Source organism: Halichoerus grypus, chromosome 2 (genome assembly GCF_964656455.1).
Source record: "Halichoerus grypus chromosome 2, mHalGry1.hap1.1, whole genome shotgun sequence".
NCBI lineage: Eukaryota > Metazoa > Chordata > Mammalia > Carnivora > Phocidae > Halichoerus > Halichoerus grypus.
The window spans coordinates 92,911,331-92,925,797 of NC_135713.1; the positions used below are offsets into that span (position 1 = coordinate 92,911,331).

At 40.9% G+C, this 14,467-nt stretch overlaps 1 protein-coding gene across 1 annotated transcript in view; it reads left to right on the forward strand.

Moving 5' to 3' along the window:
* Positions 1 to 3,307: 3,307 nt before the first annotated feature.
* HOMER1 (homer scaffold protein 1) overlaps positions 3,308 to 14,467 on the forward strand; it is a 124,076-nt gene continuing 112,916 nt past the window's right edge. The window contains exon 1 of the mRNA XM_036098181.2: positions 3,308 to 4,663. Within this exon, the coding sequence (XP_035954074.1) occupies positions 4,659 to 4,663 (5 nt within the window). The 5' untranslated portion in view covers positions 3,308 to 4,658. The remainder of the gene's footprint in view (positions 4,664 to 14,467) is intronic.

Here is a 14,467-nt window from a genome sequence, read left to right on the forward strand (position 1 = left end):
GATGCCTTCGCCCACAGGTTCTAAAATCAGAGGGTATTCATAAACCTCTCCACAAATTTTCAGAGTGTAGTGGGAAACAGGAACTGTTAAAAATTTGAAACTCTACTAAAGTACTTTCTACCTCTTCCGGGAAGAGAAAATGTATTACTTTCTAGGAAGCTCACTACTTAAAAAAAACATACAATTGGGGTTGGAAATTCATGGTTAGCACTTGGGTTACATCACTGTTTTAGATGATATTTACTTTTAGATGGAAAGCCATAGAATGGTTCTCTGACTTTTCTCAAAACTGTGTTGGAATTGTTTCTAGAGAGCAGAAAAAGCACTTACTTTATAATTATTATTTTCTGAGCAGATAGTCCATGATACATAAAATGTTTTACTTCTTCCCTTGGGTACACAGACATATGTATTCCCTGATATACTAATCCCATGCCAGCTAGAAAGAAAAATTGACCAACTATTGGTAGACTTTTCTAGGTTGAGAGCAGAGGCCGACATTAAATCATCACAAAAACTTTGGGTAATTACATCATGATGCACAATTAGATTTACATAGAAAAAATGCTGCTCTCAATTTCAAGTCAACAAAAGAAGAGACCGTGTAGCTTTGAAAAGTAGAATCTCTAATGAAGGGTCAGCATTCTAAAAGCAGGGAGGCATCTGACATGCTGTTTTGACAGTTGGGTAAAAATGTGGGGGGGATAAGATTGTAAACCAGAGGAAGTCCTGTTAAAAGGACAGAATGAAGTGTTTGAAAATGGTAAAGTGAGAGCTTTAATCAACATGGACTAATGGCAAGAGCAGGAAAGAGAACAGTGATTTAGTTCAGATAGTAAATAGTTTGTGGAGAAATTTTATAGAGTAATAACTTAGTTTGTATTTTAATTTGCAAGAGCCAAGGGACGACATTATTTGAAGAATGACAGTTTTATTGTTTTAATATTTTATACATAAGAAGCTCCCATTTAGATAAATATAAGTTAGCACCAGTTTCTATTAATGTGATAATATATATTAGACAAATTGGCAAGCAGGGGTTTGCTTTATTAATCTTTGTTATATCTTAAAAAAAGATTTTCAATATTTTTTTTAAAGATTTTATTTATTTATTTCACAGAGAGAGACAGCGAGAGAGGGAACACAAGCAGGGGGAGTGGGAGAGGGAGAGGCAGGCTTCCAGCCCAGCAGGGAGCCTGATGTGGGGCTTGATCCCAGGACCCTGGGATCGTGACCTGAGCCGAAGGCAGACGCTTAACGACTGAGCCACCCAGGCGCCCCGATTTTCAATATTTCAAATTATAAACAAGATCATGATTTTATAATGTGAATATAAGCAGAAAGTCTGATTTAGTTGCAAACTGGTCCTAACTTTTTTGGCTGGTGTCCTTTAACATTGGGCAAAAGCCTGGAAAACCAATCTCTTTAATGAGGAATCTTGCGAGTAGTGTAACATTAAAAAAATTTTTTTTAAAATACATAATATAAATTCCGTACAGCTTTAGCTTCTTGGATTTAAAACAAATGCATTGATATCCATTTATAGCTCTCCTCTAACAATCACTTTAAAGGTTGGTAATCGTGTGTCCTGGATTTTCCAGGTCACTTCAGATTTCAAATATTTTTTCTGTTGTCAAATGATGTGTACGGATTTTAGTTCGGAAAATGTGGTCACTGAATTTATAGACCAACTCTGAAATAACAATGGCCTTTGGCATTATATAGTAATTCTATTTCTGGGTCATGATTATCAAATTAAACTAAAAGTTCATCATTTGAGACTACCCAATAATAAGCTATCAAAACAATAAGGACATTTAAAAACTTTGTAGTAATTGCAATTTGAAAAGCATTCATAATATGATTTATTAACACACATAACTAGTAAATCTATAAATGTCTACTCACCCTTGTCATATAGGAAATGAAAAACAAGCCATATTATAATTACATGCTGTAATTATATGTATTAATATATATATCACATGGCTAGAACTAAAGAATACAAAAATAATCTAAATGAACTTGTGTTAATAGTTAAAAAATTTTTGGTGGTCTTCTTTATTTTTAATTTCCATAGAATGGACCTCATATTCTTGATAAACTGGAACTGAGAGGGTATACTGGCATCTGCTAGAAATATGACAGTAATTATGAGTGAACTTTTAAAGTTAAGATTGTCTCACTATCGTATGCCAAAACGTTGCTTTTCTGCAAATGAAAATATTTAGATCATTTGATGGCCTTCCTTTCTCCAACCTCAATTACTATCTTTTATAACATTGTACCGCTTGTTCATAGTTCGCTCTTTATTCTTTCGTGACCTGGGTAACCACTAAGTGAAGAAAAAAAGTTTTAAAGTCTACTATGTCCAGAATGGCACTTAATAACTCTTTCAAAAATTAAGATGATTTTTCCCAAGTCTTGTTGGAAATATATCTATCACCAGTGATCAGGCTCTCCTCCTACATTTCCATGCTAGTTGAAACTTGAGAAGCCCGGGGACGCTGCTGCAAGAGAGGTGAGAGTGGGAGATAAGATATCACCCGCTTGACACTTCGGCACTATTGCTACGAATGATTCACTTTTGTTTGGCATATTTGTTGCAGGGAAATCTCCTCCCGCCGCTTCCTTCTCGGGAGCTCCTCTCGGGCTGTCTCCTGTGCTTTGGCCTTTAAGGAGAACCGAGAGCAGGTGGGCACAGAGGCGCTCACCGAGTCCTCCTCCCCCTGCTTCTTCCCTAATTTAGCAGTACTTCCGGCCGCGTGACATCATCCCCCGCATCCCGGTGACGAGAGCGGCGGGTGACGTGTGTGCGGAGAGGAGCGCGCTGACGTTGCTATTTAAAGGTCCTCCTGCGGGGAGGATGGAGACACAGCGCGAGCACCTGGTGTGGGGCGCGGAGGAGGCTGTGGCGGCCGGGAGCGGAGCCAGGAGACAGCGGAGGAGCAGAGCGCACGGTCCGCCCGCCGCCGGCCACTAGGGGAGGTGGGGGCGGGGGAAGGAAGGAAGGACGGACTGACGGACCTGCCGGCTGGACTAGCTCCCCACGAGGGCCGGCTCGGCCCCTGACCACCAGCCTTCCCGCCACCCTCGCAGCTGCTGCTTTCTTTCCCATCGCCCGCAGGGCCCCAGCGGGCCCTTGGGACGGGTCAGCGCCCCAGCCCCCGGCGCCTACTCGCGGCTCCGCGGCGGCGGCGGTGGCCGCCTCCTGCCCCCTCCCACGAGCGGGGGGGAGGGACCGCTCTCGCCCCCGGCTCTCCCCGCCTCCTCCCCCGCCCTCCGCAGCCCGCTTTGCCGCCGCGCTCGGCTCACGCGGGCGGTGCTGACCCGGGAAGCAGCGCCCTCTGCTCCGCGAGCGGCCGGTGGAGGCGGAGGCAGCGGCGGGCTTCAGGCCACCCGGGCCGGCGCTGCTCTGCGGAGCGAGAGCTGGAGGCCGGCGGAGGTGGGCGGTGATGGAAGTGTGAGGAGGCGGCGGCGGGCCCGGGGACTGTGAGGCGGCGCGTGGCGGCGGCGAGGAGCGCGGGTGGGGGCGCTGGAGCAGCGGCTCTCCCGCGGCTTCGAGCCCCGCTCCCCGGCTCCCGACGCGGGATTAGCCGAGGCGGGCGCCGGTTGACCCTTCAGCTCAGTCCAACGCCGCCGCTCGGCCCGCCCTGGCGCTGGGAGCGGGTGCCGGGGACAGCGTGGGGCTTGGCTCTCTGATTCATTCATTCTCCGCCGCCGGCAGCCTCAGACCTGCGGTTCTCCGAAGAGAGGAGGGAAGAGGGGCAGCCGCGAATGAAGGGCTGGGCGCGAGCCGGGCTCCATTGTGCTCGGCGGCGCGGGGCGGGAAGGGGCTGAGGGAGGTGGGATCGGGCCCCCTCCCCCTGCTCCCCAGCGTGCGCTGCGCCCCCAGCCTGCTGCCAGCCTGGAAATGGCTCCGTTTATTCTCCTCGGGAGAATGAATCGATCCTGCCCAGCCTTCTCTTCCTCCTCCCCACCTCCTCTCTGCTCCGAGTCTTAGGAGGGGAAACATTTAAAAGACAGACTCCAATGTGGAGTGCCGTGCACATCGCGAGCTGTTGGGTTTGCACTTCGAGGAGATTTTTCTATATAGCTTTTTCTAACGTGAGCGCAGGGAAGCAGTGGCATTACTGCTTTTAGGATTTTTATTTTCTCCTAGGGATCTCTATAAAGTGCACGTCGCATTGGGTTACACGCTCCACCCCCAAGGGAACTGGTGTGGTGGAGAAATTTGAACCCGCAGCCTTAGTAGCACCAAAAGGCCGAGTTACCTGGCTTTCCCAGAGTGTCGAGGAGGACATGAGCGAAATGACCACCGAACTCATTTTTTATAGGACTCGGTGAAGCTGGATTCTGCGTTTTCCGACAGACACGTAGACTCATTTCGTGGAATAGAGTTGACCGCTGTCTCCTCCGCGCAGCATTTTAACTCTAACTTAAAGCAAATGCCACCTCTGTTTGAACGTTTTGGTATCTACGAGAGAAATCATTTTACCTAAGGGAACTAATTGAATTGTCAGCACCACTGAAATACCTCCAGAAAAGGATCTCGGGGGGTGGAAAAGCAACTGCGAAATAACAGACGGAGAAATTCCTTTGGAAGTTATTCTGTAGCAGAAGAACAGAAACTTCAGAGCAAGTTTTCATTGGGCAAAATGGGGTAAGGATTTTTGTGCCTAACATAGCTTTGAACCTGTTTATATGTGTTGTTGAGCGGTGGTGGTGATTGTGTTTTATGTTTTCAAACAAATTAGCTGCTTTGCTAAGCTGGTCGTACGTTAAAAATGTAGCTGTGTTAACCTTTTAACAAGTTATTTTTATAGAGTGACACCAGAGGTCATAATTAGGGAACATCCGTAATTTGTAACCAGACTATAGTTTTATTAGTAATATTTAAGTAGGCAACACATTCTGTACTTTTCTGGTCAGGCTGCTGCCGCAGTTTGTAATTAAAATCATATTGTCAGGTTTTGTTGCCCATATCTTTGAGAGAGAAGTACTGCGTTCTCTCAGTACTTTCAGAATAATCAGTTACACAAGGGAACAATTGTAAAGTAATGAGTGGTTGGACTTCAGTCCTTGAAAATGATCCAGTGTAAATTGTGGCCTCCAATGTGCCCTCTGTTTTGCCCTTGAATATCCCAAGCTAACATGCAGAATTGATTTATTGGGGCATTAACACGAAGGTCTGAAATTTTTACCGATGTGGTCTTCCCAGTGCCAGTGCACTTGGTGGATCAGAGCTTGAATAGGAAAAAGCTAATTTTCTGTTGAAGGAACTTGCACTTTTTTTCCATTTCTGCTCTTAAGCTCAGGTCTTCGGTTTGTGTTAACAGTGTCAAATCTACACCTTTCGGTACCAAAGTCAGCCAAGAGTGTGTTTTCCAACCTTTCATTGCTTCTTCACACAGTAACTTGATAAAATGCTAGTGACTCTTTGTAATGTAAGCCAGAAACTCCTAATGTATTAATGGGGTAATGATGTAGTCATTTCATTGACAGATTGTCCATACTTTTTGTCAGAGGAACTTCCAGAATTTTCTCTCTCTCTCTCTCTCTTTGTGGTTGAACAAAAAATGTAAAGTGTAATTAAGGGACAGGGATTGAAAGGATAGACCACAATTTACTGTGACAGTTTAGGGGGATGCACACCTCCACTTTCTTTTTTGAAACTTTCAGAGGAAAGTTCTTGGACAGTATTACCTTTTTTTGTTGGAGTTAGAATTTGAAGTTTATTAACATGAAAAAGTTTGAAAATGTAGAACATATGTTGTAGGAGTTCTTCATCAGGAACTAATGAGAAAGAGTGATAATTGTTTTTGAAACTTAAATGGCAAGTGATGAGAATATATATAACTTGCATGATTTGGGGTAGTGCTAAGCAATTAAAATACCTTATTCTTAATGTTGCTGCTATTTGTAGCTTGGTGATCTGAGGCAAATTATTTAATCTCTCTGGACTCTTTATTATCTGTAAAATGAAGGCATTAGATGATAAGCTTTAACATTTTTTCCATTCTGTAAAATTGAAATTTTTTTTTCTTCCTTTCTATTTTAATGATTACTAGTTGGTTTCTTAAAGTAGATCTTTCAGATGCAGAGATTGTTTTCTCTAAGCAGTTTTTAGCACATCAGCTGCAAAGCAATGGCATTTAAAAATGTTTTGGATGAATTGCACCAATTTTAATAAGGGAAAATACGGAAAGTACTGCTATTTAAAACCTTTGAAATATGGCTTCCCTTGAGAATCTGCAGCTCTTCTGTTTAAAACATGTCAGAGCAAAAAAAAAAAAAAAAAAAAACAAGTGGCAATTTTTCATGTTGAAGGCTGCATTCTCTCTAGACTGTAGATTGGTAGCATCATGGAAGAAAATTGGTTTTCCACAGTTTTTAAGCTGCATGAATGCTCATCATTTTACCAAGGAAAGTTTGGGATGAACTTGCTACTAAGGGGGCTGGTATTTAAAATATGAAAATAAGCCCCCAAACACGGCACACATTATTGATACTTCAGTATAATTAAATTTATTTACAAACTGATTTATTTGTTTTTTTCCTAATAAAGTTTAGACGTAGACTAGAGCAGAAAAAGCATTTCTGCATTAGTTTTCTGAAAGTGTGTTTAGGGCTATGGTCCTTGCTCACTGATAGTGATTTGTTTCATCTGAGTTGTCAAGAGAAGCTGAATGGGTGGAAATAGGAGAGAAGAGAGCGTAGAGAAGGCATTTGTGGAAGTTTTCATACGCGGTAGGTGTTTATACCTAATAAGTGTTTGTGGAATAAGGGTAGCCTCCTGTACCTATTTAAACCAAAAGAAAATGGTGTGTGTGGTTTTTTTTTTTTAAGATTTTATTTATTTATTTGAGGGAGAGGGAGAGAGCATGTGCACACGAGCCTGTGCATGAGCAGGAGGGGAGGGGCAGAGGGAGAGGGAAAAGCAGGCTCTCTGCTGAGCAGGAAGCCCAATGCGGGGCTCAAACCCAGGACCCCGAGATCATGACCTGAGCTGAAGGCAGATGCCCAACCAGCTGAGCCACCCAGGTGCCCCAAAAGGAAATGGTATTTTAAGTGGCTTTTAAAGTTTTATCCAGGCAATCTTAAATTACCTTACTTTCACGGGTATATAAAATTTAATATTGTGAGTGAAGAGTTTCACCTTTTTTAAATATATTTTTGACTGTTAAGTTATAATAAGAATTTTTCTTTGCCTTAACTATGGATATAATTGCAGATCTAGGGGCAAAGTTTAAGCAAAAGGAATTCTTTTTCTTTTTTTTTTTGAGAGCGAGTCCACAAGCCTGAGTGGGGGAGGGGCAGAGGGAGAGGGACGGACTCTCAGGCAAACTCCCTGCTGAGTGGGGAGCCAGACACAGTGCTGGATCCCAGGACCGTGAGATCATGACCTGAGCTGAAATCAAGAGTTGGATGCTCAACTGACTGAGCCACCTAGGAGCCCCTAGGAATTATTTTTATTCTTAAAGAAAATGGGTGATGGGGCGCCTGGGTGGCTCAGTCGTTGGGCGTCTGCCTTCGGCTCAGGTAATGATCCCAGGGTCCTGGGATCGAGCCCCGCATCAGGCTCCCTGCTCCACGGGAGGCCTGCTTCTCCCTCTCCCACTCCCCCTGCTTGTGTTCCCTCTCTTGCTGTGTCTCTCTCTGTCAAATAAATAAATAAAATCTTTATAAAAAAAAAAGAAAAAATGGGTGATGAGTTTAGGCAGAAAACCAACCTGGCTCCTGTAATAGTAGTTGATGAACCATTGTGGAAATGGAAAAGAACAGCTGAAACTGACAGTTGGCAGAGTCTGTCAAACTATCTTGGATGCTGCCTGAACTGTTTTTAATTACAGGGAAGGCAGTTGAAGTGTTGGCTTGTGAAATAGGTGAATCAGACCCCTTAAAAATGAGAGCATTCATATATGTGAGATAAAGTCTGTAAAAAGTTGCACAGCCCCGGCGAGGAGAGCCTGTTAGATACAACCCCAGTCCTCCCAAGTAGTAGCTCATAATGAGAGCTGTGAGTCAGGAGCTATTTCAGAGCCATTAGAGTAGGCAATAGAAATCAAGTAACTTCAGCGAGTTACTTCATGCTACCTTTTGTTTTGCATAGCTCCTATTGACAATTTAGCGCCATCCACAGGGAATAGAGAACCTTCCCCTCCTCCCCTGACACCCTATTGAAAGTTATTTATAAAATGTGATTCTCTATGCTAATAAGGTCTATTAGTGCTCTTCTGATTTATCTCACCTGCCTGTGGGAACCTCTGGAAACCCTTTTCTCTGCCTTTCCCCTGATAACTTCCTGAAGCATGGAAGTGGGTGCTGCTGCATTGCAACCTGACCTGAGTCCTTTCTTTGCTGAGAGAGGAAGCTGACACCTCTTTCTGCCTCAGGCTACTGGGGGCTGAGGCAAAAATGTGGAAATCTTGATTCAGCACTGGCATATGAATGGCCTTTGTTGAAAAGGCAACCACTCAATCATTTCTAACATCAGAGAAGTTAGATGCAAATCCTAATTCTTTGTTCATTTTACTCATTTTGAACCCCTTTCATGTGGCATGTTCAGCAGCTCAGTGCTCCTGATACAGAGACTCGTAAAATGTGCTCCTTCCCTCAGAGAGTTTATAGTTTAGAAGCGGGGAAGACAGGCCTGAAATTAGAAAGTACAGTGAAATGTCTAAGGGGCTACATAGAAATACAAAGTATGTGTAGCATTAGCTCCTGAGGGAAGGATAAAAAAGCTTTTGTGGAGGAGGTAATAGGTATTAAATAATGAAAGCTGAGAGCAGGTGGGCCTTGTAGACAAATGAGAGGGCATTCAAGGCAGAGGGTACAGTGTGATTGACAGCACTGAGACTAGGAACTGCAACAAAGTTGGGCTTGACAAACTTGGCTCTTTGGGCTGTGGTAAGAGATAGACCTAGAGCCTTATGCAGGGGCCAGGCTAGAAGGCCTGTGGACCAAACAAAAGCTGGTGTATTTCAAACTTTTTTTGGCAGTGACCCGTTACAGTAGGATACACATTTTTACCTCACAACCTAGTGCACACATAAATAAATGATAAAATGTCACAAAATAATACCTTTGTGTGATGCGTTGTAGTATTTTCTATTTTTAAAAAAGAATGACATTTGAGATCCAGTAAGTTGATTTAACAAGCAAGTGCTAACAACTGGTAATTTGAAAAACACTGCTCTTGGCTGTGGGAGTCACTAAAAGGTTTAAAGTAGAGTAGTTACATGAAGCGTCAGGGAAGTAGGATGAAAAAATAGTTTTAAAAATCATTGAGAATTTGGTTTTGTATGTTGTATCCTGTGGAAACACTGAGCTGGAGCAGTGAACCGTAGCTAGGCAGGGGAAATGGATGGCTGAACAGGGCCTAGAAATTCCAGGGTGGAGGGAAAGGAGGGATGTTGGTGAATTGTGTGTAGTTGTCTGAGTGGGACTTTTTCAGGATTAGGACATTTCATGTGCAGGGGTAAAAATGTAGGAAATGGCATCATACGTTCCTAGTTGAGCTGGTCATTTGGATGGGCCATGAAATAGTGAATGTGAGAGTTTAAAAAGGACTTTCTAGCTAGCATACAAATTGCATGGAAAGTAAGAGGACTCATTCCCCCAGGCAAGTAATTAAAGGATATTTGGAGTTGCTGGTAAGATTTGCCTTGTAAGCTGAAAAGTTACTTCACCTGTGACTAATATAGAATTATAATTTTAAATCTATCAATATAAGGATGTCAACCATAAAAGTAGAAGAGTTTGCATATTTTGAGAAGAGGTGCTTTCCCCCCAGTTTATTAAAATATAATTGACATATAACGTTGTATTAATTTAAGGAACACAATGTAAAGATTCAACACATATGTCGTCTGACAGGATGACCAAAGTAGGTGTATTAACATCCATCATCTCACATAGTTACAGATTTTTGTTTCTTGTGAGGAGAACTTTCATCAGAATAGGTTTATTTTTTTTTTAATTTATTAATGGAATAATTGAGCTCCCCCCTACTCTCATTGATATTTGCAAGAACTCATTTTTTGTCTTTAGGGATTTTTCAAGGCAAGATCACCCTTGCTCTTTCCACATGTCCTTTTCCCTTGATTTATAACCTATTGTTCCATATAGTGAGGACTTTTAATTGGTTCCTTTCTGCCCTTATTTCTTTTTATCTTTGTGACTCCATTCCTTTTTCTCTTGTCTAAGTGACATAGCATGTATAATAGCAGAGGACCTTCAAGGCTTTTCCCCTGGCTACAATGCTTTTACCCACATGAAGGTGCCGGAAAAAATTAAAGCCCGTTCCTATTCCCAAACTCCCATCTCTCTAAACTGCTTCTGCAGTTTTCCCTCTACTTCCCAGCTTCAGTTTGCTTCAATGTTGGGATTGGCTGTGCTCATCCAAGTGCCCCTCCCCAAAAGAAAACTGGAGAACTTTTCTTTTCCAAATTTGATGGTAATGGCCTACCCATCCATTCTCAACTGATATAAAACATGATCTCTATATGGGATAACAAATTAGCATGCCAAAATGTAGGAATATTGTTATTTAGATTTACAAATAAGATATTTTATAATATCTTAAAAAAAAAACTAGGGGTGCCTGGGTGACTCAGTCATTAAGCGTCTGCCTTCAGCTCGGGTCATGATCCCAGGGTCCTGGAATTGAGCCCCACATTGGGCTCCCTGCTCAGTGGGAAGCCTGCTTCTCCCTCTCCCACTGCCCCCTGCTTGAGTTCCCTCTCTTCCTGTATTTCTCTCTGTCAAATAAATAAATAAAATCTTTAAAACAAACAAAAAAAACCCTAGATCCAAGGGCGCCTGGGTGGCTCAGTCATTTGGGCATCTGGCTCTTGATTTTGGCTCAAGTCATGATCTCAGGGTCCTGGGAGGGAGGTCTCTGCCCTCACTGGGGAGTCTGCATGAGATTCTCTCTTACTCTCCCTCCGCCCTTCCCTCTTGTGTTCTCTCTCTCTCAAATAAATAAATCTTAAAAAAAAAACAACTAGATCCTATTCTACAGTTTTAAAAATGAAAATAAAAACTTTTTTGAATAGTTACATATTTAACAGGGCATAAATTGAGAGGAGGAGAATTAAGATTATGGTACTTTAGTATTTGGACAAAGCTCTTAGAATGTATAAACTAGTCGAGGTCAGTTATTTAAGTATCTTTGTAAATTAATTTGGGGGAGGAACAAATATTAGAGGTGGGATTATTTGGGAGACAGAATGGATATAGTATATGATGTTGTTGGCTCTGGCCTGAGGTTTTTTTTTTTTTTTTAAGATTTTATTTATTTATTTGAGAGAGGGAGAGAGACGCAGAGTGAGCATGAGCAGGGCAAGGGGCAGAGGGAGAAGCAGATTCCCCACTGAGCAGGGAGCCCCATGTAGGGCTTGATTCCAGGACCCTGAGATCATGACCTGAGCTGAAGGCAGATGCATAACTGAACGAGCCATAAGAACTGAAGTAGTGATTTTGAGTAGCATGTTAAGATATGGTTATGTTATTCTTAAAAACAAAGTGTAGATGTTAATCCTCTTAAAAACATCCTTATTAATCCTATTTTTATTTATTTCACTTATAATCTTACTTCCTTTATTTTGATTTCCTGTCTCTAGAATGTAATTACTAAACCTTCACAACAAACTTGCAGACCCTTCATGAGTCAACAACTGTACACACTAAAAATTCCTTCTCAAGATAGAAATATAGAAAGGATGTGTTTAGGGGAAAAATCTTAATTTTGGTTCAGCACAGTAATTTATTTAATAATTTTGAAATGAAGTCAATATATCAGAGTAGTGTGACTTTTTTCTTTTTGGGGATTACAGAATCATGAAAGTTGGTTTAGGCTAATTACCTGAAATATTATTCATGACAATTAAAGGATTGACAAAAGAAACTGTCGTTATAGGTAGTTGGTAAACTCAGTTTAGTTTTAAGTGAGTGTCTCAGATGAAAAGATGATTAAATCTCAGAAGGTCCAACCTCCCTACTGCCATGTGTTTTTTTTTTCCGACCTTTGGTGTTTAGTTGAAATACATATTTTTAGTTCCTAGATTGTTTGTTATTTAGGATTAATCCAATTTACTGGACAAAAAAGTAAGGAAAATGAATTCCAAATACTTAATATTTCTTGATACAACTTTTAAGAGATTTTAAATAGCCTTATTTCTCAGTAAGGACTTTTTTAGTTTAAAGAAATGTGCAGTTTCTTGTTTGTGTTGCATATTTGTAATGCCTTATGATTTGTGGCTTATACAGTAAAGTGACCCTGTAGTTTATAAGATTCATTAGTTTGTGCAATAAGTGAGATTTTCCTAGAGATCAAAAAGACTTCTTGTTTCTTTCTTTCCAAATCTTACTGACTGGGCATTGCAAGGGTAGGTAAAACTTTTTTTTTTTAAGATTTTATTTATTCAGTTGACAGAGAGCACAAGCCGGGGGATCGGCAGCAGAGGGAGAGGGAGAAGCAGACTCCCTGCTGAGCAGAGAGCCCAACGGGGGGCTTGATCCCAGGACCCCAAGATCATGACCTGAGCCGAAGGCAAATGCTTAACCGACTGAGCCACCCAGGCGCCCCTCTTTTACGATTTTCTTAATAACATTTTCTCTAACGTTATTATAAGAATACGGTATAAAATATACAAAATGTGTTAATTCTTATCAGAAAGGCTTTCAGTCAACAGGAAGTTATTAGTAGTTAAGTTATAGGGGAGTCCAAAGTTACAAGTGAATTTTCCACGGTGAGGGGTTCAACACCCCTTAACCTACATTGGTCAAGGGTCAACTGTATTTCATTTATTCTTCCATCTTGTTTTAAAAAGTTTTTAAAAATCTCACTTCTCTGGTAAGTATAGTTTAGAATTAATTTTACAGAGCCTAAGGTAGGCTCCCAGAGGAAGGCAAAAAAATAGTTTTCTTTCTTGTATCAGAAAATAAAATTATAAAATACCCCAAATTAGCAATCTAGTCAATATTTTCCCTTCATAATACATTTATCTTTATACTTTTTCTAGTTTTTGAAAAGTTACCTTAATCTCTTATCAGCTAATATTAGCTTAAAAAAAAAAGCTTTGCTTTATAGACATTTTCTTTTAATGTTCTTTCATAAAACATGAAACATTTCCATGTTATCTTTGACAGAGTTTGGCAATAGTTCCTCAATGCAGAGAGCATTTGTAAGAATTGAGGACTTTTTGTAAAGTTACCAAATTTACAAATTTGGTAGAAGACAGAAATTAAACACAAACAACTGGTGAGGGACCACAGATAACAAAGAAGCTTTCATTACTTTCATTTTAAGTCTTGTTTATTATGTCATGTCTATTGACACATCCGGACCCATGTGTTTACATGCCTCAAGAGTCCAGAGGGCTCTAGAAGAGAGTCTTTGACATTTTTCCCCCCTCCTAGAAGGGAGGAAATTTGTCTCTCTGTTTTGTAGGAGAGCCTTCACAGAAATGTGCCGAGAACCACAGCCCTGGTATATATCTCTACAAGTACTATACATTGTGTTTGCTAACCATCTAGTTCATAGTATAGCACACATGTTCAATGTAAGTTAAAAGGATCTGGGGAATTAGAACCCATTTTTCATATACAGAAGATCCTGATTCCCAGCAATTAGGTATACAGTTGGATGTACTAGTTGTTTTTCTGATCGTGTTGTGTTTTTTTTTTTTAGATAAATTGTTGGATCTTTTCAACTTTACGTTTAAGCCTGCCTCAGTCTTACTCAAGTAGTTATTGTCTTCTGTTTCGTTTAAGTGTTTATAAGTAAGTTTAAGAGGGCCATTCTGAATAAGGTTTTTTTGTGTGTGAGTTGGAATTTTCTGTCCTAGTTACTTTCAGTTTCTCCCATTAGACTCTTAATACCATTTCTCTAGGAAATTATCTTAAGTGGATTTGACTATTAAAGAACTCAAAGTACTCATATTAGAAAATTTCTGTCAGTCACTCTTCCTTCATAGAAGGGAAATCTGTACGTTACTAAACTTACATTAGGACAATTACTTTGAACCTATCAACATATTTGAGTGTGCTTAGCCTATCCCGTTATATGCTTCCCTTTTGCTTATTCTTTTGTAAAACTGCCATTTTCTCTTCTACTCTGTTGTTAGGAATCTTTGTCACATGGATTTTAACATTAAAATTCATGTGCTTTGTGTAATCACCCTGCCAGCTCCCAAGATGTTTACAGAGTGAGGATTCTACCTACTCTTGTTTACTCAGTAGCCAGGGATCTGTATACATTGAGCTGAATGGGAAGACTCCCAAATCACCCTTAAATTCATCTTTGAGGTTCTGTTGATTAAAAAAAAAAAAATTGTTCTAGATCTTGCGGGCTTTTTCCTACTCAGCTGATAATATATAGAATTTTAGTTGTCTATTTTCATTGTTGCTTCTGTTAAATATTTTGTTAATGCTGAATCGCTGTTTATTGCTATGCCTATGT